Source organism: Folsomia candida, unplaced genomic scaffold (assembly GCF_002217175.1).
Source record: "Folsomia candida strain VU population unplaced genomic scaffold, ASM221717v1 Fcan01_Sc001, whole genome shotgun sequence".
Taxonomy (NCBI): Eukaryota; Metazoa; Arthropoda; class Collembola; order Entomobryomorpha; family Isotomidae; genus Folsomia; species Folsomia candida.
The window spans coordinates 3542040-3563692 of NW_019091193.1; the positions used below are offsets into that span (position 1 = coordinate 3542040).

The 21653-nt window shown below is 38.6% G+C and overlaps 3 protein-coding genes across 4 annotated transcripts; 2 read left to right on the plus strand and 1 right to left on the minus strand.

The window, feature by feature from the left end:
• The first annotated feature begins 3338 nt into the window (after nt 1–3338).
• On the plus strand, nt 3339–6914 carry LOC110849068 (zinc finger protein 888). Its single transcript, XM_022096447.2, has 9 exons — nt 3339–3493; nt 3702–3823; nt 3901–3922; nt 4003–4392; nt 4467–4704; nt 4784–5515; nt 5587–5907; nt 5984–6074; nt 6141–6914. Exons 4-9 carry the CDS (start codon nt 4020–4022, stop codon nt 6663–6665), a joined length of 2280 nt encoding a protein of 759 aa, XP_021952139.1. The 5' UTR covers nt 3339–3493; nt 3702–3823; nt 3901–3922; nt 4003–4019; the 3' UTR covers nt 6666–6914.
• A 139-nt stretch (nt 6915–7053) lies between these two features.
• Nucleotides 7054–7934, plus strand: LOC110849097 (cuticle protein CP14.6). The gene is made up of 3 exons (XM_022096476.2): nt 7054–7286; nt 7360–7689; nt 7763–7934. The coding sequence occupies exons 1-3, from the start codon at nt 7278–7280 to the stop codon at nt 7853–7855; spliced, it is 432 nt and encodes a 143-aa protein (XP_021952168.1). The 5' UTR covers nt 7054–7277; the 3' UTR covers nt 7856–7934.
• On the minus strand, nt 7916–11102 carry LOC110849079 (oocyte zinc finger protein XlCOF6). 2 transcript variants are annotated; one of them, XM_022096466.2, is made up of 7 exons: nt 10961–11102; nt 10457–10821; nt 10098–10386; nt 9325–10005; nt 8937–9242; nt 8787–8865; nt 7916–8616 (listed from the first exon to the last, which is right to left on the minus strand). In XM_022096466.2, exons 2-7 carry the CDS (start codon nt 10812–10814, stop codon nt 8197–8199), a joined length of 2133 nt encoding a protein of 710 aa, XP_021952158.1. In that variant the 5' UTR covers nt 10815–10821; nt 10961–11102; the 3' UTR covers nt 7916–8196. The 2 variants fall into 2 exon arrangements, with proteins under 2 accessions (XP_021952158.1, XP_021952150.1); XM_022096458.2 differs by having other exon boundaries at nt 10976–11094.
• Between the last annotated feature and the right edge of the window lie 10551 nt (nt 11103–21653).

Here is a 21653-nt window from a genome sequence, read left to right on the forward strand (position 1 = left end):
TTTTCCACCTTACCCCGGTTCCACACGATAAGAAATGTAGCTCTGTTAGATATATTTTGTCGTATGCCCCGGTTCAACTCGCTTTTTTCAGTTTCATGCAGACTTGCTAGTTTGGGGTTCGCCGAACTTTTGAGGTTCGATTTGTACCGAACCGAACCGTACCCGAACCGTACATTGTTCGGTTACGGGTACGGTTCGGTCAGATTTAAAAAAAAATTAAGGTACGGTTCGGGTACGGTTCGGTCATATTAAAATATTTTCAAGGTACGGTTCGGGTACGGTTCGGTCAGACTGAAAAATTTTCAAGGTACGGTTCGGGTACGGTTCGGTCGGCTAAAAAATATTTTAGGTACGGTTCGGGTACGGTACGGAGAAGGTTCGGTTGAGGTTCGGGTACGGTTCGGTCATGTTATAAAAAAAGGAAGGTACGGTGAGCTTACGGTTCGGTAAGGTTCGATCAAGTTACGGTTCAGGCAGATTACAAAAATACGTTCGATAATTTTCAATTTTGTTGGCCCGCGTACTGGGTAAAGTGAGAACAACTGAATAGATTATTATGTTGTATTGCTTGTATTATGTGTTCGCTTTAGTTGCGGGGAGAGGGAAAAACGACTCATTAAAACTAAAAGTAAAATTACCAGGGATGAACCTGAAAATTTGTAACCACTAAAACAGGACCCAGCGCTGGAAGTGCCTTTTGACGACGCCAAATTAGTACTTCAGCCAGATTTTTATCTCAAGTACAGGAAGTATCGCAATATATGTATGTCAAATTCTTCCACCTGCTCCTTTCATCATCACTTGAGCACTTGGGGGAGAGGGACTGCACGAAATGGCTGAATAACGAGCTAGATCGTTATTCATCAATTGTAACCCATATTCCACTTCCCACAGCTGTCATATACGTTGTAATTTATCGGGGGAGAAATAGATGCTAATTTCTATTTGGTTATAGAACACCATGACATCCTAGTCGACGCCGAAAAGGCATGCGAAAATTGAAAAAACTGTCGCTGTACAAGTTTACAAAATGAAAATATTCAGTCTGAGACAACTTGTCTCTTAATTTTGTCAATGGATATGGGTCTACATAGTGGGGTCATAAGTTCTCGTGAATGCATTTCCGGTAATAAATCCCAAAGTATTAGAGCTATCTGTTCGAAATTTTTATGGATTAACAAGGTATTAATATTGTTTAGAAATCATAACTTCTTTGTCAAGATTTCGTCCACGGGCAATTAGACAAGACATAACTCGTGACGGCCACAGGTCGATCGTGGTACGCGCCAATTTTCGTGCCAAAAGTATTTCAGACTTTTCACCGTTGGCAAAAAATTTAATAGAAAAAAAGGCCAGATATTTGTTGTACAGAAGTCTGACATCCGTTTAAGTATGCGGAAGTCAATACGAAGTCATCACCGTGGTGTGAATGGGAGCAAGTTGGCTGGAGAAGTGAAATCTCTGTTTTTTACCGCAAAGGGTACAAGTTGAAGCCAAGAATTATTTTCAGAGTGTCCTAGAGACAAACGTTAATAACCTGAACCCTGGACCCTCCGAAAATCGCCATTGGACCTTTCAACAAGACTCTGCTCATACGCAAGGTGCAAAATTGTCCAAAACTGGCTTCAGACGAATTTTCATGACTTTTTTTCATCCGTAGAACGGTGCTCAGTATCTGCAGACCTTAATCCCCTAAATTATGACTGGTGGTCAAAATTATAGGTACAAGTATGCTCTAAATTTCACCCAAGTGTGGAAGGGCTGAGGTCGCACTTACTGAAGATTTGGCGCTTTTCCCAGGAAATCCGTGCGTGCCGCGATCTAGCAGTTTTCGCCACGACTTATGTCTTGTGTACAAGCCCGTGGAGGAAATTGTGAAAACGAAGTTATGATTTCTAAACAAGATTAATACCTTGTTCATCCACAAAAATTTCTATCAGATAGCTCTAATACTTTGGGCTTTATCACCGGAAATGCATTCACGGGAACTTATGGTCGGACTATGTAGGATCATGAGGCTGGACATTTTGTTGCAGGTATCCACATGTTCTCGTTCCATGTTGATTTTCGATTTCTTAAATCGTTAATATCAGGTACGGCCCGGTAAGATAAATCAATTCCGGAGGTACGGTACGGTAAGAGAAAAAATTAAAGGTACGGTTCGGGTACGGATCGGTAAGAGGAATAATTATAGGTACGGTTCGGGTACGGATCGGTAAGAGGAAAAATTATAGAAGGTACGGTTCGGGTACGGTTCGGTTAATGTGCGGTGAAGGTTCGGGTACGGTTCGATCTGATCAAAAAATTCTGGAGGTACGGTTCGGGTACGGTTCGGTCAGACTAAAAAATTCTTGAGGTACGGTTCGGGTACGGTTCGGTCATATTAAAAAATTTTCAAGGTACGGTTCGGGTACGGTTCGGTGAGATAAAAAATATTTAAGGTACGGTTCGGGTACGGTTCGGCAACCCAAACTAGCACCTCTGGTTTCATGGAAATTTATCAACAAAATGCATGAAAACATTAAAACTTTGGAAATTTATAAACATGGTAAAATAGAGTACATCTAACTCCATGGTTTGGTTTAACAACTGATTTGTGGTTATCTGGTTGTAAAAATATGCGAACCCGTGATAGATATTTGTAAAAATAAATATCCCGTGAATATTTATTTTGAGAGAGAACGGCTAAAATTATGAAATTTTCATCAGTTCGAAATTAATTTGTAAATTGGAGAGATGAGAAACTTGGGACAAATCAGATAACATTTCCTGATCGCAGATAAGCCATCCTTCATCATGGCAAGAGGTGCATTGAATTCATACCTGAATATGTATATGTATACAACTATCAATAGTTAATTTATTAGATAAGAGGCTCAATTGAGCCTCCTATCTAATAAATTTCATTCATTGCGTATGTACATATGTTTTTGTTCACGTTTCCTGCCCCCGTCTGAATAAAAATACCATCTATGTATAAGAATGCAAATGAGCGATAATTTCATGAGAAGGAAAGCCATGCATTTTTACTGGAAATCGAAACCTTGGGGAGAATGGCGATCAAAATATTGTATGTATTTTGCCAGCGTTTCTGATGGTGCATTTAGTTCGAAAAATTAAACTGACGATGAGGTTGATAAGCGTATAATATTACACTTCTTAGTTTGCATACAATGCTGTAAACGAATTTTGATTTTGTCACGATTGGTCAAATTTGATTAAAATTAGGAACTTCATATTTGCAAATGTGTGTGAGATTTCTAACCAAAGACGAGCATATATCTATCTATTACATGCAAGCATTTCAGAAACGAGGAGAAACCACCACCATAAAAACTTTGGTGGTGGGAACATTATAAATTTTGTCATCTGTTTACAGTAAACTTTACATTGTTTATAAACATTTGTAGTTTCTTAAATTAAGCAAAGTCAAAGTATAGTATTTAACAAAATAACAAATTACTGAGGATAACGCATATTAACATCGGTTTTGGTAAAGTTTTATTTTTTAAGATAGTTTCAAATACATACATCTGCTCTGCATAGCTTGAATTTGCTCCAATTACTCGACATGCAAATAATAATACGAAACAAACCCACATAGTCGTAGTTGTCCATTTGTATTTAATAGATAGCCTTTTTCAGCCTTAAATGTATTTTGAAGCACTACATGCCTAATTTCTTAATTCTTGTTTTAACAGGAAATGGGGCGCGTTACCTGACGGAATATCGCATGCAGAGGGAATGGACGCAAAACTACGGATAACATAACTTGCCTACCATTACGCATTAGTGGGGAAAACGTCGCCAACCATAATGTAGAGTAAGTATTGTTAAAACAATAAATAAAAATTAAATAATTTTAGCTACATGCTTAATAATTTCGACTTTGTAATCTAGATATTCCTGTTCTCATCTTAGGGTGAGAGTCACACTATTAAGACTAATTTAATTTGCCCTGTTTTAACCTGTATTAAAAAAGCTTTTATGATCAACTTTCAGCCCGGCGTCACCTCACTATGACCACAACTTGTCTCTTGTGTCTACACAAGGATGATTCTTCCTCAAGCTTTAACAATGCTAATTTTTTTGGCGACTCGACGAGCATTAAAATTGTCACCCTTTATGAATTGCTCCGCCCCCTCGTCTCCTGCCAGAAAAACGTTAACACGTATGTAGACGCCGACACATGTTTCCTTTGTCAAAATTGTTTTTTGGCAACGCGTGAGGCGGTGGAAATTCGCAACCAGATTTTCAAGTTGGAGACTCGCCTTCGTGAAAAAGTCGACACGATTAAACTCAGAATTTTGGATTCCAATACAAAAATTGAAACTGGAGAGGAAAGATATGTCGAATTGGGGAGGATTCTAGCGATTAGGAATTATTTAATGGGTATATCTATTTCGCTCCAGCAATATTTGTTATAATAAATGATTAATTTAATACTTAATTTAATTCAAATCCAGACGAGAATCATAACAAAACCGCTGAGTTGGGGGACGTTCAAGTGAAAGAAGAACAAGTGCAAGAGGAGTATGACTTTTTAGACGGCTATCCCACTATTTCTGAGGATGAGTATCGCCCCCACAAACTAGAAATTGACTCTGATGCAGATTCTTCTTTCTGCATCCTGCCGGATCTCACTGCTCCTGTCAGAGTTCGGGCCCCCAAACGGAAGCGACCTCCTCCTTCACCTTCACGTCGGTACATGTATTGAACTAAATTACATATGTAAACATATTTCTGGAACTTTTAGCTGACTATTGTTTTCCTGTGTTTACAGTCCGGCAAAGAATCACAAGTGTTCTGCAAAATCTAAACCAGCTTTTGCGAATGAAGAAGAAACTCAACCTACCCGTCGTTCTACACGACCCAAAAAGCCTACAATGTCCCAAAATCTGACGAAACTATTTGCGGAGGAGAAACGATTAGCCCAAGAAGATCGAGTCATACTACCTAAAAGACAACTCAAGAAACGAAAACTTGACGACTCTGATTACTCTGATGAGCTAAATCTACCCAACAAAAAAGTCGGTCGTACCAAGTGGAAATGTACCCTCTGTGAACGCTATTGGCCTTCAAAGGATGAGCTGAATGCCCATCATGCCCGACAAAAGCTTCCCTGTCCGCTCTGTCCATCCACATTTTGCGCCTCGCAGGTACGAGACGACCACATAAAGAACGTCCACTCCACGACGCGTCCTTATCAGTGCCCCCACTGCGATAAAAAGACCGCTAGACAAACCGCCCTCGGCGCACACATCTATATGAAACACGAAACCGACGAGAAGAGCCACACGTGTCCCCAGTGTGACAAAAAATTCAGTCTCGAGGAGAACTTTCAACGACACGTGAACCTTCACAAATTTGAAAAGACGCGACCCTTTGTTTGTAACGTGTGCGATTCTCGCTTCTCGACCCGTGATGTTTTGGATAAACATACGAAAACTCATGTAAAATCAGTGCAGTGCGACCTGTGCGATTTCAAGTGTCGTATGCACTACTTATTAGTTCAGTAATGGAGTCATATTTACCTACTTAAATTTATTGTAAGATAACATAATTAATTATGTGCCTACTTTTCAGGCATATGCGTCGCCACACGGGTGAAAAATCGCACAAATGTCCATACTGCGAGGAAACGTTCATTGACTATTCTACCAGACAGAGACACATTTTCGCCCTCCACGAGACCACGCCAATGCACCAATGTCACATCTGTCCAAAGAGTTTCTTCACCATGGGAGAGCTCAATGCCCACATCAGGAAGGTGCATGAGGACAAAAGTTTGCGTAAACCGGTCATCATCTCGTGTTCCTCGTGTGACGAGAAGTTCAAAACTGTCACGACAATGAAGGCTCATCGGGTGGAAATGCATGGGGACGAACCTTTCATATGTGACGAGTGGTAAGATAATTAGTAGTGGTTACTTACTGTATTTGCGAAATCCGTTACGAAATTAATTTACATTACATATTTCTAGTGGGGGTAGCTACGTGACTTTGCTGGCATTAAAAAAACACAAAATGCGCCACTCGATACCGGTTACGACTGAAAGATTGTTTAAATGCGACGTAAGGAGGATATTTATTGGTCAATTTAATTTATAATTCAATTACTGGACTCACTTTCTTGGGCAGATTTGCGATGCCTCCTTCCGTACAAAGTCTAGTCTCACAGGACACACTCAAACCCACACGGGCGGAGGACGACGCCACAATTGCCCAAGTTGCGGAAACACATACCGAAAGAAGTTGCACGTCCTGCGTCACATGATCCACATTCATAACGCGGATTACGATGGGGAAACTAGTCACAAATGTGACCCCTGCGGGAAGGGGTTCCCCACCAAGGGCTTGCTGGAATGGCATATCCGCCAACTTCATACCGGTAATGGACCTAAGTATCCCTGCACCCATTGTGACGCGGCCTACTCGGATAATACGATGTTGACCTGGCATATCAGAGGTCACCACGGAATCATGGTGGGTGGACTTAGAAAGCATAGCAAGACGTGGAAGGTCAAACCTAAGAAGAAAGTGGGGGAAGAAGGGTTATCATCTGCCGATGGTGGAAGTCGTGAGGGTGCTAATAATTTGACGGAATCTGTCATCGTGGAGGAAGGAGTGGTGTGGGGAGTGGGGCAACAGGTTTGGTTGGGATGATAAGACTGATTTTTAGACAATTTGTAATTTAATGTAGTCCAAAATATTTTGAAACACGTATTTGTCGTTTTATAAGTAATTTGTCTTATTAAGTCTGACAATTAAGAATTAGGTACATAGGTCATACAATGATATTGATTAACATGTATCTCATTATATTTTACAACAATAACAAAATTATATGAGAAACCTAAAACTTTACGTATTTGTATATGTAAGTCTATTATATAATCATTATAAGCACAGAAACAAAATCAACAACTTATTTAATTATTCCTGTTTTATGCTAAAACAACTATTCGGCTGCCTTGACAGATCATGATCAACATGTCGCATACATGTATAATTATGTACCCCCTTTCACTGCAGTGTGATCATTTATTCGCACATTTATTCGTCTGCGTAATTTTACGAAAGTGAATGTGGTTTTGGTATTTATCTGTATTTATGACGCTGCATGGTCACCTTGAAATTTGACCCATCTCGATATGGATACAGGGCGCATCTTCACTAATATGTTGGCAGTAATAAACTTACAGTGCTGGTGTCATCTTCTTCGTTAATGTCACATCTTCAGAATATTTAATAACAATTTGAGACTCCAGAAACACGATGAAAGCTGTAAGATTTGCAAAAACATAAAAATTTCGTATCGCACATTATTTATAAATTTGCATATTATTTCCATTTTCAGTGCGTCGCCATCATCCTCTCGGCCTGCGCCCTGTGCGCCGTGGCTCGACCACAACAGGGGGCAAAACCCCGAAACCCCGATCAGGACACGGTCATCACACGGTCGGAATTTGAAAAGAATGACGAAACCTTCAACTGGGTGTCGGAGTTGTCCGATGGTCAGACCCATTCACAAAGCGGGGCGTTGAAACAGGTCGGAGATGAGCAGAGGGTCGTAATTACGGGGTCATATTCTTACATTGCTCCAGATGGGAGGACCATTAAGGTCGACTACGTTGCCGACGAGACAGGCTTTCATCCCGTGGGGGATCATATTCCGCAAGCAATTCAGGTTTGGGACTTGTTTATTATGCAAATAGTTTCATGAAAATGATGAGATAATTTTTCTGTAACATATTTTCTAGGATAATACGGCCGTCGGAAGGACTGCGCCAGGTTCCCCCACTAGTGGCAAGTCGAACAGTGCTAACCAGCGTGCTCCAGCAAGACGGGGTTGATTTAGTTTAAATGGAAATACATAATTACATGTTTGTAATGACAATGAAAATACATAAGGATTTGCCTGTTTATACTCGACCTTGTATTATTGATCTTGTAATTACAAATACTGATACCCATCTTGTGAATTTTTTAACATTTTAAATTTATAGCAAAAATCATGACAATCCAATATCATATTCTCTACAGAAATCATACAAATTCAAAAAATTAATTTGTATGTATTACAAAACCTTAGGGCAAGAATTTATACAAAACTAGCAAAGGCTACACTAACCTTTATCAAGTTTTTTAGAAAATTATCATTGACCAGATATTTATTTATGATGAGATGGCAACTTCACTCTGAATAAGGGTCAGTTGAGTCTACACGGTCGAGGTCTCTCTTCGACCTGGGCAGTCTTTCTTTCTTCTCCGTGGTCACACCCACGCCATGCGACACTTTCAAGTGCTGATTTAACATCGACTTGAGCACGAACCCAGTTCCACACTCTTCACAAACGAAGGGCCTCTCGCCCGTGTGGGCGGAACGGATGTGACCCTCGAGATAAGACTTACGTGGGAAGGCTTTATCGCAGTGGGGGCACTTGTGGGGAGTGGGTCTTACAAAGTTCGTGTGAATTAGTTTTTCGTGCTGATTAACTTGACTCCTAGTTTTGAAGGCCTTCTCACAATGAGAGCAGGGAAAAGGACGTTCTCCCGTGTGCGATGTCATGTGAGTCTGCAGTGCCGTTTTCCTGAGGAAACGAGCGTCGCAAACCTGTAATTAAGCAAAAATAAGAAGATTAGTTAATAATGAGGGAAATACTAATATGTGGTAGGAACGATTCGATATTGATATAAAATTTACGGAAACTTCCGTTGTTCTTAACATTTAAAGTCCCTAAAATTTTGGCTGTACCAACGATAAAAATTTTTATGAAATCTTACATCACATTTGAATGGCTTAATCCCCTCATGAGTCTGCTTATGGGTTTTTAACCCGGACGGCGTAGTGAACACTGCGCCGCTAGATTTTCGAAACAATTCATTTATTTACTCAAATAATAAAATCATAGCGTAAAACTCTGCAAAAATTACCACTCGTCGCAAACTAAAGGGTCCGCTCCATGCACCCTGACATGATGTGTTGACAGTGCATTTCTGTCGGGAAGTTTTTCCCCACACGTGTCGCAAGTAACTTGTAATTTCCCCTCATGCCGGTCAATATGCGATTTGAGATCGAAGGGGATATTGAACGCCTTTCCGCAAATGTGACAAATAAGGTTATACGGGTTATTGGAATGCTTCCGGGCGATGTGGCGTTCCACAGTTATTTTATCCCGGAATGAGGCATAGCACAGGGGACATTTCTCTAATTTTTCGCTCGTGTGGGTGAGCATGTGTCTAAAAAAATATGGAATAGGCATCGTTACAAAAAATGAAAAGATCTGCATATCTTGAAAGCGCCACATGGTTAATAAATCACCTCGCCAACATCGGCCTGGTGTGGAATTTCTTCCCACATTGATTGCACGGGTATTTCGGTCCATGCGTCGCAACGTGTATCTCCATTCTTTCCTCGTTCTCAAATCTGGAGTCGCACACGTCGCAAACGAGCGGTTTGATCCCTTCGACTTCATGCAGTGCCACATGTCTCTTAAAATTTTCTTCTAGGACGAAGCCCTTGCCGCATTTGACACAGGAAAATTTCTTCTCTCCCTTTTCGTGTCGGATGACCATGTGCACGGCAAGTCGACCTTCGTAGCGGAACTTGTTGCCGCAGAGGGTGCACTGGTGGGGGAGGATGTTGTGGGCTTCTCTCAAGTGGGCGTATTTTTCATCCGTCGAGGAGAACGTGGCGCCACAAGAGGAACAAGGGATTGAACCATGAGCCATTCCTATGTGGCGAGTAAGGCCGCTCGGAGTGGAGAAAGCAGCGGTGCAAGAAGTACATTTGTAGGGGCAAACTTTTTTGGGTTTTTTGACTGGAGGGATTCTTTCCAGAGCGACTTTGAGAATTTTCTTAACTTCAATAGGAGGAAGTACAGGCTTCTTGACTCGAGAGGATGACCGTGTCCGTTCGAGGATTGGTCGAGGCTCACGCTTAATACGTTTCGTCAACCTGGGTTGAACTTCCGAGGATCGTTTCCTCTTTTTGTTTGTATTTCTGTGAAGGGAACAAAATCCATTGATATATAAAATTATAATTGATAAAGATGTGTGAATTTAAAATAATGATGGCGAATGTGTAGTTTTTACCCTAGCGAGGTTTTCTTTTTCCTCTTGGTTGTGACATGTTTTAGACTTTTCTTAGCAAACGGTGTGATGCAAAAGTCAGAACCGTCATCGTCCTCAAAGTCGTCGCCAGTTTGATCGAACTCATCATCCTCTTCTTTAGCACCATGCTCATGGTTAGAGGTCGTGTTTCCGTAAGAATTATTAAACTGCTCAAACAATTGGTCATCATCGACATGGTCCACTTCGTGTTCCACTTTGAGTTGGAATTGACTCGGGAAAAAATTGTCATCCTGCTGATGGCCAATCTCTCCTGATTTTATAACAATTCATGATCAAAATCATTAATAACTTTTTATTTAACTAGCGAAATATTTCCTAACCTGAACTTGTTATCATAAGAAATACACGATTCCTAATATCCAGGATTTTATCCCCTCCTACATCCAGCGAATAACTCGAAATTTTGTCCTTAATTTGCCCAACTTTTAGCTTAACTTGATCCTCCAGTAGAGAAATTTGCTCACGAATTCCTTCCACTTCGCCAACAACATGATAACAATTTGGGCAGAATCCGCACGTCTCGTCCTCATCAAATTGACCATGACAAGTTGGATTGTTACTGGAACTCGAAGGCGCTAGTAATTCGCACAAAGTGCCCAGTTTGATACATGTTCCGCCATCACTTTTCTTATCCTTGGCGATAACTTGCAAACAGAGAAAGCACAGATTGCTGGCCATACCGGATCTAAAATTCACACAAATTTAGACATGACAATTAAATAATTTACGTGTGTAAAAATTAATAAATGTGTAATATTACTGCATAAAAATTGCACAAATAAATTCCAAATTAACTGGACAAACTAAATAACAAAACTACGTACACAATTACTGTTTACCTTGCACCATTGACCTATCTGTCTTCATAAATGTGGAGGGCAAACGAGTCGAAAACTAATTAATTACATACTGTGTTTATTTATTTTATTGAGTTTAAAACTCCCTCGTTCATTAATTCTTTGTGCCCCTCACTCGGTTTGAAAGAAAAGTTCATGAAAATTTCATGATTTTTTCTAATTAGAAATTACTTTATTTCGCACTATTTTTTATGTTAATATTTAATCATACCTCCTTTATACTTTATGCATTTGCCTTGATTTTCGTAAAAAAAATCGAAATAATACAATTTGTGTAGAAATAACCCTTTTAAAAAATTGCATAAATACTTGGATGAATTTTTTAGCAGGTTGCCAAGTGAAAGGGTATTATTTATTATTAACATAAACATTGATAAACTATGAAATACACTTAGTTGGCTTGGGGAGTAGAGGAAAAACCCGATGTTGGTGGGTTGGGAAAACCTTTACTTGATCCGGATAGGCGTCCGAGATCACCATTCGGCCCCTTACATGATTTTTGTAAATAAAACGACCTATCATTTAAAATATAAAATAATTCTTCTAATCCTCGTTGACTGGGGACAGCTCCCATGATTGATGCCGCATTCCCGCGTTCAGTACCGTACCAACCGTGGTATATTGTGGTACGGAATACCAGGCCCGGGGCCCGCAGGGGCCCGGCCAGGTCGGCTGCTTTACACTAGATATAATCAGGGGTGGGCAAGATACTTTGGTCGTAAGATACAAGATACAAGATAAGATACTCTCTAAGACAAGATATAAGATACAAGATAAAAGATACATCTTGTTTAAGTACACAAGATACAAGATACAAGATACTTTTCTAAAAATTGAGTAGTCAAGATACAAGATACAAGATATGTATCTTAAGATACTTTTATACTAGATAAGATACTTTCTTTTTTAGCTTGGTATTCATGCCCAATTAGTCATGTTTAATCATTTAACCGAAAAAATCTAGTGAGTACAAAATTTAAAATCACTCTAGAATCATTTTACAAATTTTGTTGCCAGTGCTTATACATCGAAAAAGGTCTAAATTTCGAAAAACTAGAACTCTACCTAACATACGTATATTCTTAAGAAGCTGGTATTATTTTTACAATATTCCCTGCTTATTCAAACTAAACCCTATAAGATCTATACATTAGTTCAGCGTAGATGTAATGTGCAACGTATGTATCAGTATGTATGTACGAGTACACATGTACATATATATATATATATATATCTGCATATATGTACAAGTTTGTTACGAATTGGCAAAACATAAACTAAAAATTCACCAAATTCTGGTTACGACAAATTCATGGTCAAATTGACTGACTTTAGTAAGAAATTGACGTAATTTGACGGAATTTTGAGAAAAAGTATCTTGTATCTTGTCAAAAGTATCTTAAGATACTTTTCTGCCATGCATATCTAGATAAGATACTTACACAAGATACTTTCGACTTTCTAAAAGATAGAAGATACAAGATACAAGATACTTCTCTGATCAGGCGATGAAGATACAAGATAAAGATACTATCTTGTATCTTTTATCTTGTATCTTGACCAAGTATCTTGCCCACCCCTGGATATAATGGACTTTTTATGTATTGACGATTTTGCAAAAAAAACATTTCGAGACTAACAATAATCTTTTTAAAAATCCAGCGTAATGTAAGCCGATAGATCTTGTGTGTGAGCAATTGTTTTTCGTTTGTGAGTATTTTTTTAATCCTTTTCAATGGCTTCCATGTTGGTATGAATTTAAATCAAACATGTTTCATTTTATTACTTTTTTTATTGTTGATTTTTTCGAAACGAAATTGTGAAATATGAAAGTGGTTGAAATCTATTAGGGCTGTCAAATCCGGATACTCTGAATTTGGTAAATCTGAACTTTTCGGATTTTGAATAGTTCGCAATCGGGATGTCATTCTGAACAGAATCCGGATTTTCTCAATTTAAAGACAAAATTCATTTACGATATAAAGATACAAATTATTGAGAAAGGTATGGATTTAAAATAGTTACATGTTATTCATCTCCGCTAGTTGTGTTCTCACCTTCGGCAGCAAATCAAGTTTTTTGAAATTTCACATTTTATCATTATATTAACTGAAAAATATGCTCAAAAAATTATTAGAAATGATAAGATGAAATGGTAATTTTCGAAAATATTGAAAAAAACTTCAAGAAATCTGAAATGCACTTGAATGTGATGATGAAACTATTTGACGTCCACCTGATCCGATCGAATATCAAGGAAATTAATAATAGCAATAATTAATTCAAATCAGGAATTGGGTCCCAACGAAGTCGGCTAATTCGAATTCCGGATTTGAAAATTTGGAAAAGATTTGACAGCCCCATTAATGGTACGCTCTGAAACCATTATCAATCAACAATTTTCCGTCGACAAGCATCCGAAAATGCTTTGTATTTTCAGTACATATGCATCAAATTTCTCAATCGATACCAATAATAAAAGCTGAATACTTGCTCGGCTAAGCAAAATAATAATTTCTGTAGTACCATGCTACAGATTCAAATGGGAGTGGGTTTTATGATTTCCATGACTTGATTTTCTGGATAAACCCACCTGGGTTCAGCGATGGAAGTACTTGAATGGGACCTTCTTCAAAAAATTATTGATTAGTCGCCACAGGAGGAGTACCCCCATCTTTTTCAACGAATATGCCTTCTTCATATAGTAAAGTGCATCTGAACTTGAAATTTTCCGAAATTTCTTGAAACTTCACGTTCAAAAGTGCGTTAAGATACGAAGGAGACACATTCGTTGGAGAAGATGGGGGTACTCGTCCTGTGGCGACTAATCAGGAATTTTTTGAAGGTCCCATTAAAATAGAAATAGAGCCATTCAAAAGGAGCCTACCCTTAAATACTGTTGTTCAATGAACTCTTAATTTTGTGCCTTCTTATGCCATAAGTAAATTTTTATTTTTTCATTTAAGAAATACGTACAGAGATTTTCGAAATTAAAAATTTAAATACGTATTCTTAAGGTCCTAAGCTTCTGCTATGGACTGTCCGGTGAAGTTAAGTGTCAAGCTATTTTAACGTACAAAAAATGAATGCACGAATCAAATCTAACGAAACTTTTGTGGAATATTAACAATGACCAGACCGAAGTTTTTTAATCCTTCACTTGTCCAAATACCCCTTCCGTACCGGTGGAGAGAAGACTTTGTCGAGGACCTCTCATGAGCGCTTTGCCACTCGTTTCTCCAACTTCTATGATGATTTTCTCTATAACGCGCCGAAATTTTTCAAAATTTCTTTCTGTTATTTTTTTCTCAATTAATGCCCAAAATATTTCAATTGGTCGACGCTGAGGTACGTTTGGGGAAATGTCTTTTTTCTCGAAGAAATCAGTTTTTTTCCTCCATGTTACCCTGTCACTATTTTGGTATTCTACCCCGTAGCCATGTCCGGCCAAAACAAAACGCGTTTGTTTTTGATAGAGGGGATCTATCGCTTGATGATACACTCTTTGAAATAAAGTTCGAAGTTCATGTTCTTGGTGGAAGCGAATGGATTTGAGTCTTTAACATTTTTGTCAATCTTCGACCATCTTATGTATTTCATTGGAAATGTTGCTTGTTTTTGAATTTATATTTCGAACAAACTTCATTTTTACTTCTACATGAGTAGAACTTTACAGGATTGACGAATCGAGGTCAACGGAGCAGTAGTTTTCATCATCCACAAGAAACTTCTGGGAGTCTATTTTAACATTTTCTCAACAAGTTTTCCAAAAATTGTTTTAGCTACGTCTTTTTTTATCTTCGTTGTATTTTGGCACGGTTTTAGTGTTGCAAGTTTTGAAGCCTATTTTATTGGCCTTGATTTTGGGAAGATAGGTTTTTGAAATTTTTAGTTGTCTGGGTGCAACCCACACGGATCTGTTGGGATTTTTTCAGAAAAACTTTTTCACGTTTCTCGTCAGTATTTTGGTCCTCTGGCGGACAGGTCGACAAGGCCAAATTTTATATTTTGCATTTTCACGATCCTTAGATATGTATACTGTGTGATGAATTTTGTCGGGTGCATCCATTGACCGATAAAGTGGTCACGAGCCTTTTTCCGATCCGAAAAAATGACTTTTTTGCACCAGTGGCAAACTAATTTTTCCACTTCCTCTAAATTTTGTGCTGTCATTTTTTAACTAAAAGAGCTAAACAAATTCTGTTTTCAGTTTTAGAAAGCTTATCAAATTTGCTAGTTTTTATGGTTCTCACATGTGCAAAATTCATTTTTATCTGGGTGCACTAATAGAGGGAACCTTGACACTATGTTTCACCGGACAATCCATAGTCTTGGGCTTGATTCAACCAACCCAAAATTCTGTTCCCAAGTTTTGGGAAGTTGACTGGCTAAAATTTAAGTATTTACAAGATCTACTCACTGTCCTTGCATAACAACAAATACAAGTATTTTTCCCTTTGCACTGTCCAGAGACAAAAATTTTGACTTTCGTTCATGAACAAATACAATTTGAAAGTAAAATATAGTTATACATAGTTCCAAGTGTATCACAGCTACATATGTTTTCAAAACGATGGTAAAATTTGGCAACTTTGATTTTATAATCTCAGATTATTTTAATTGAAAGCACGAATTATGCAAAACTGCAAGGGTAGAAAAGCCATGGTAGCTTGAATTGATTTCGAAGGGGCCAATTTTGCTTAAACCAGGGACAAACTTACGAAGTTCTTGAGGCAGTCAGTGCAGTAGATCCAGTCTATGCGATGGTGGGAATTTGTCAACATATTTTATCTGAAAGTTGAAAAATGGGTGATTTTTCGCTTCGAAGTGAATGGGAGTTTGCTTCATCTGCTTGGTAAGAATCCCCCGTTTTTTCAACATTGACCTCAACTATTTTGTAAAATTCTGACCATCCAACCAATTGCCTCAAGAAACGCTGGTTGTATAGACTTGGATCACATAAGTTTAAAATTTCAACCAAATCGGAGGGTAACACTTCACATCATCGCATTGTATGTAAGTTTAAAGTATGTGTTACACATGCGGTTTTATGTAACAAGTATTTTTGATCGCATTTTCTATGTCCTTCGCTCATATGCATATGGTTGCGTTAAAAATCCAAATAATTTGTTACCATTTTTTTACGTAGTTACATACAAGTGTAATCTCTTGGTATTCTAGTGTAAAAAGGCATTACATAATATCGAATATATTCAACTTATGAAAGGGCCCGGTTCTCAAGCACATACCAGGTCTAAGAATCTAACGGTACGGCTCTGCCCGCGTTGAACTGCCAAACTAATCCGTTGAATGAGAAAAGTTGTCGACATTGGTCCAGTGACATCCTTCATCCTCCTCCCAACATCTTGGATGAACTTCAACCCTTCCGTCCCCCATACTCCTGATGTCTCGATAGCCACCGGAACAAAGATATAGTTTGTTTTAAGTTCAGAGTACAGTTTGTGTTTTTTGGTCTCGGCTAGTTTTGCTGCTGTGCCAGCATGTCTAAGTGTGTGAGAGAGATAAGAGGGGGCAAAAGTGTCTGTACATGTAAAGTCCCATATTAGTGAGCGTCCCTGTTTGTAAGGTATTAGTGTTAGACCATCCGGTCTTTTTCCATCTGTCCTACAACACCCTAATGGTTCCCTAATGCTTGGTATGTCTGCAGAAATTAAGGCTCTCTTTATAATGTCATTGGCTTGCGTATGTCTAGAGTGCCTGCCAGCACTTTTTTTACATGAAAGACCATGTAAGCCTAGTTCATCTACTTGTGCGCCGCAAACACATTTATGAGGGAAACATAAATTTGACCCTAACCTCAAACCTATTGCAATCCTGAAGGAATTATCGTCTAAAAGTGTGCCTAAATTCCTCGATGGTAAAGCTTGCAACCATGCACCTGATTCTTTTGACCTTGATGCCAAAATCCTAGCAGTATTTATTGGGGTGGTGGATGATTCCAGGATACGTGAAGATACGTAATTGAAAATTGGACTTTCCCAGGATGATTGAAAAGAAGTAATTGTACTGCGAGGTAGTTCTTCACAACTAATTGACTTCCACAAGTCCTGCGCCTCGGTCACAAGTGAATCGGACAAAGCAGTGACATACGAGGGCAAAATTAAAGAAACCAAGTCAGTGGTGGCAAATGAAGATGCAAGGAAACATGGAGTTGCTAATGTTTTAGATTGTCTAATTCCTAAACCACCTAATTTAATTGGTAATGCAATTTCTTCTAAAGACAAAGGATTAATTTGGCAATTTGTAATTTGTTCTAAGGCATTATGGAGCAATGAATCAAACTCCTCTAGCAAATGTGGAGATTTAAAAATAGGGGCTGCCCTTAGTAGATAAACTAATCGTGGAATAGCTAGTGAATGTTTCAAGAGATAATACGCAATATGGCTTGGAATGGAATGCAATCGACCAGCCATGTTAGTAAAAGCGTGAATCTTTTTGCGGAAAACATGTTCAATAGATTCAAGAGTCAAAGGTGCACCTAAAAGTTCAGCATTTTCCTGAGTCATACATGAAATACCTGGTGAAACTGATTGGAAAGATTCTAGTATACATTGCGTGTTAGTTTGTGGACCTAAAACTGAAACCTCACATTTATCAAAGTTCAATTCTAAACCTACTTCATTTGCACATGAGATAATATGTTGAAAATCGTCTAACACTGTAGTAGGATTGCCACCTAATGTACCATCATCTAAGTACCACATATTAAATTCTGACCCTAAATTTGAAATGACTGGATGCAAGGTTAAACAGAAAAGTGGTGGACCTAACGGATCTCCTTGTTGAACACCTCTACATGAATCAATTAAAGAAGAATTCCACACAAGACTGGATGAGAATCTATAGCACTGATTAATATAAGGATACAAAGTTGGTACAAGTTCGTGAACGGATGAAAGCAATTTCCCTCTATCTACCATATTAAATGCATTCTTAAAATCGATTTTAAGGAAGGCTGTAGGTGATTGATGTGGAAAGGAAAAGAATCTACGGGCAGCGTGTGCTCCGGCTTCAGCACCATTTTTTACGTTGAAACCTACTTGGACTGGACTAAAATAATCCTGAAAGTCATGATTCATGACCTTCACACAAATCTTTGAAACTATTCTACGATAAGTGCAACCTACCGCTATAGGTCTAATACCACCTGATTTCTTTTTAAGGGCCGTAAGACTTGCACCGTAAATGAAAGGACAAATATCTAAAGGAACTTTTCCTGCTAACATAAAATTGCAAAATTTTGTAAGAGATTCTAACAATTGAGTTCCTACGTCACCAGTATGTTGTGAAACTAGATCTTTCAGAATTTGTGGTCGTAATGCATCTAAACCCCCTGCTGAACCACTAGGAAATGAGAATATTGCTGAGATAACCTGCTCTGTTGTCGTAGTAAATGGTGGAATGTTAGGCTCATCTAAAACAGTAAAATTGTCTAAAGATTGTTGTGGGTGGTTTTCTACAAGTGTGTCCAAAGTCGCTGAAGAATTGGGAGCGACAACATCAGCCGTGTGCTACGAAATTCAACCAACCGTAGTTAGAACAGTGATATTGATATTGTAAGTCCGATATACATCATTGAGCTGGATAAACAAATAGTGAGTATTCGAGCAGGATTAGTCTAGAAGTTTCGGAGCAAGGTTCGAAAGTGTGCATTGGGCGTCCTTTCGACGGTTTTAAAATTAAGCAGCACATAAACATGTGCTTTCGCACCAGCATAATCCTTTTGACGATATTCGCTTACTAGTAGCTTAGAAGATATTTTCTTCACAGTCTTGGTATGAATACAAAAAGAACCGTTACACTGATCCTTCTCCCGGCAATTTTTTAAAATATTGAAAAATCTTTAAAATAATCGAATGTTCGTTTGAGGTGTTCAGTTTTCTTATAAAACAAGTAGTCTCCGAAGCCCGCATTGCGGGCTTATAGCATCATATACAAATTGGTCAATCCAGAGTTAAGGATTGAGATTAGGATTGGGGATTAATTAGTCCTTAATCTCAATCTCGAATCCCAAGTTTTAGAAATTTAATGCTTAACCTTTAGTCCGACATCGAGTTTAAAATGTTTACATTTATTGAAAAGTTGAAAATCTAAGTTCTGTTGAGATCCCTCCCCGTTCGAAGTTGATTGCATTTTGTTCATTTTTCGTTTATTCTTTAGCAGAAATTTAAAAAACTGGGAACAATTTTGCAAAGCTACTCGGAACATGATAGCCATGTAGGCGAAATAAGCATTGGTGTGACCTTAAAACAAATGTGAGCGGTCGAGAGTAAACTGACGACTATAGGGGGGTTCCCAGGCCCGAGTCAACTGCCCATTATAAGGGGTGTTCACGAATCCCGCTCAACTTCTGACAATAGATTAAATTTCTAGGTCGCGGATCAACTGCTCAGTATAAGTGTTCCGAGGTCATGGATCAACTGCCGAGTTTAGGGTGTGTGCCCAGACCCCGCCCAACTGCCGACGACTATAGGGGGAGCTCCTAAATCTCTGGTCAACTGCCGACTATAGGTGTACCAGGTCACGGGTCAAAAGTCGATTATAGGGGGCATGCCCATGTGACAGATTGAGTCTCGAATCTAATCGATGTGCAAAGGGTCAAGCCGTGTTCAATTTGGGATGTGTTGAGTTATTCCGGTGGTAAAGTTTTCTCAACGTTTTGACACTTAGCGTAGAACGCACTCTACCGGCGAAGAATACAACATAGTTCATGAAAACGCCGATAGGTGGCGCTGTTCGTTTGCCAATTCTTAGTATTGATGACCTTTGACCTCCTTTTATGACATTTGAGAATTACTTTGCAGGAGAAAATAATTTTTTGTGATGTCAGGCTAGAGGAAACGATTTTGGTATGAATTTAAAATAAGCGCGAATGTCACGTGATAAATGACATCCAATAGAGGGCGCATAATGCGTGAATATGAAAAATCGATAATCTCATAATGCCCCAATCATTAAAAATCAAGGTGGGGCGCTTATGTTTTTTATTAAATTTACAATAACATTGAGTTGTGTCTCATTTTGCCCCATGTTCAATCAAGTTCAGCGCACACGCTCAAATTGGACAGACAAACACAGTGAGTCACGGCTATTCTTAATATTGAAAAGTAAAATACATAGCGCGGCAACATTTCGTCACACTAAGCTCAAGTTATGATGCTGTACACAAGTATTGTGATATTTATGCATAAAAACTTCAAGTTTTTGTTTACCTTCGACATGCTGCTTTTCGCATTACAAAGGTCATATTTAGATATAATTTGCATCAAACAAATTGTTTGAGGCTGGTATTCATAATTATATACGATTTTAAGGTGATTTGCAACAAATTCGAAAAAGGTCAAAATCAAGGTCATAAAGGTCACGGATCAGTACCATCTCCCGGTTCACCCAAGAGGAAGTATGTGTGATCATTTTAAGCCCCAGTTTGACCAAATCGGTCCAGTGGTTATCTCAGAAAACAGGGAGATGTCAACCCCCTTTACTGACTTGCTATCGTCCATTTGCACCAAATGAAAATTTTTTGAGACCCAAAATTGGTCTAAACCCACTAATTCAATTATGCTGAACACGATTTTCGAGGTTTCATTCAAATTAAAAAATAAAGTCCAAAAGGGGGTCCCAGGCGGAAAAAAATAGTCAATTATTACTGATTAAGATGAAAACCTGACCAAGTGTACTACAAAACTCGTTTCCATATTTAGCAAAAAGCAGAATGAGACTCGGACTCTGGTGCGTATCCACCACCACCGCTGGCTTTCGTTGCGACAGTGCCGTATGGTGGTCTGTCTCACTTCCCACTCTTGCAAATTGTTGACGGGGATTATAAATTCAAAAAAACTTCAGTTTTAAATTTGGGGCGAATAAGTAATTCAGATATCACAAATTTTAATAATTTCAATTATATGTCTCATTTTCTCATTAGTGATAATAGTTTGTTACGGCTCTTACAAAAATAAGCCCCTCCCCCAGAAACTTTGACCCCAAAAAACTCATGGTAGCGGCCATTTTGAGTCGGACAACCAAAGCTGAAAATGTAGCTCTTCTCATGAAGAAAAATCTGGCATCAGGTTGCCAGACTCAAAATGGCCGCTACCATGAGTTTTTTAATCATTTATGTGTACGCAAAAAAACGCCAATTTTCGAATTTTGAAACTCTTGATGCATCAAAATGTTCGTATTCAAGGGGGAAGTCAAAAGTCAAATGCAACTTGGGGTCTAATTCTTTTTGTACCGAGTGTTCATTTACTTTCTCATTTTTCCCAATTTTCTTCCCCAATTTTTGAAGGGGGTGTGGTTGAATATAATTCAAAAATGGCTATGCTATCTTAATCCTTCTACCCAGAAATAAACTTGAGATTTTTTGTTTGAAATTCGGTGACATCGACGCGAAAAGGGGTTGCACTTTTGGCTCATTTTGTACCATGTACCACAAGCTCAAATTAAAAAAATAAGAAGATTGTTTCTCATAATTCGAGTTGAAGGCAAAAATGTTGATTTTTACCTGTCGACAGTCAATATTCGGCGAGTTCAGAACGTTCACATAACCTTGCAGACATTTACAATAACTCATGACCGCTCCCTCTTCTCGGATACAGCCGGTGAACTCCTTGTAAGCCCAACACTGTTCGCTATGGGT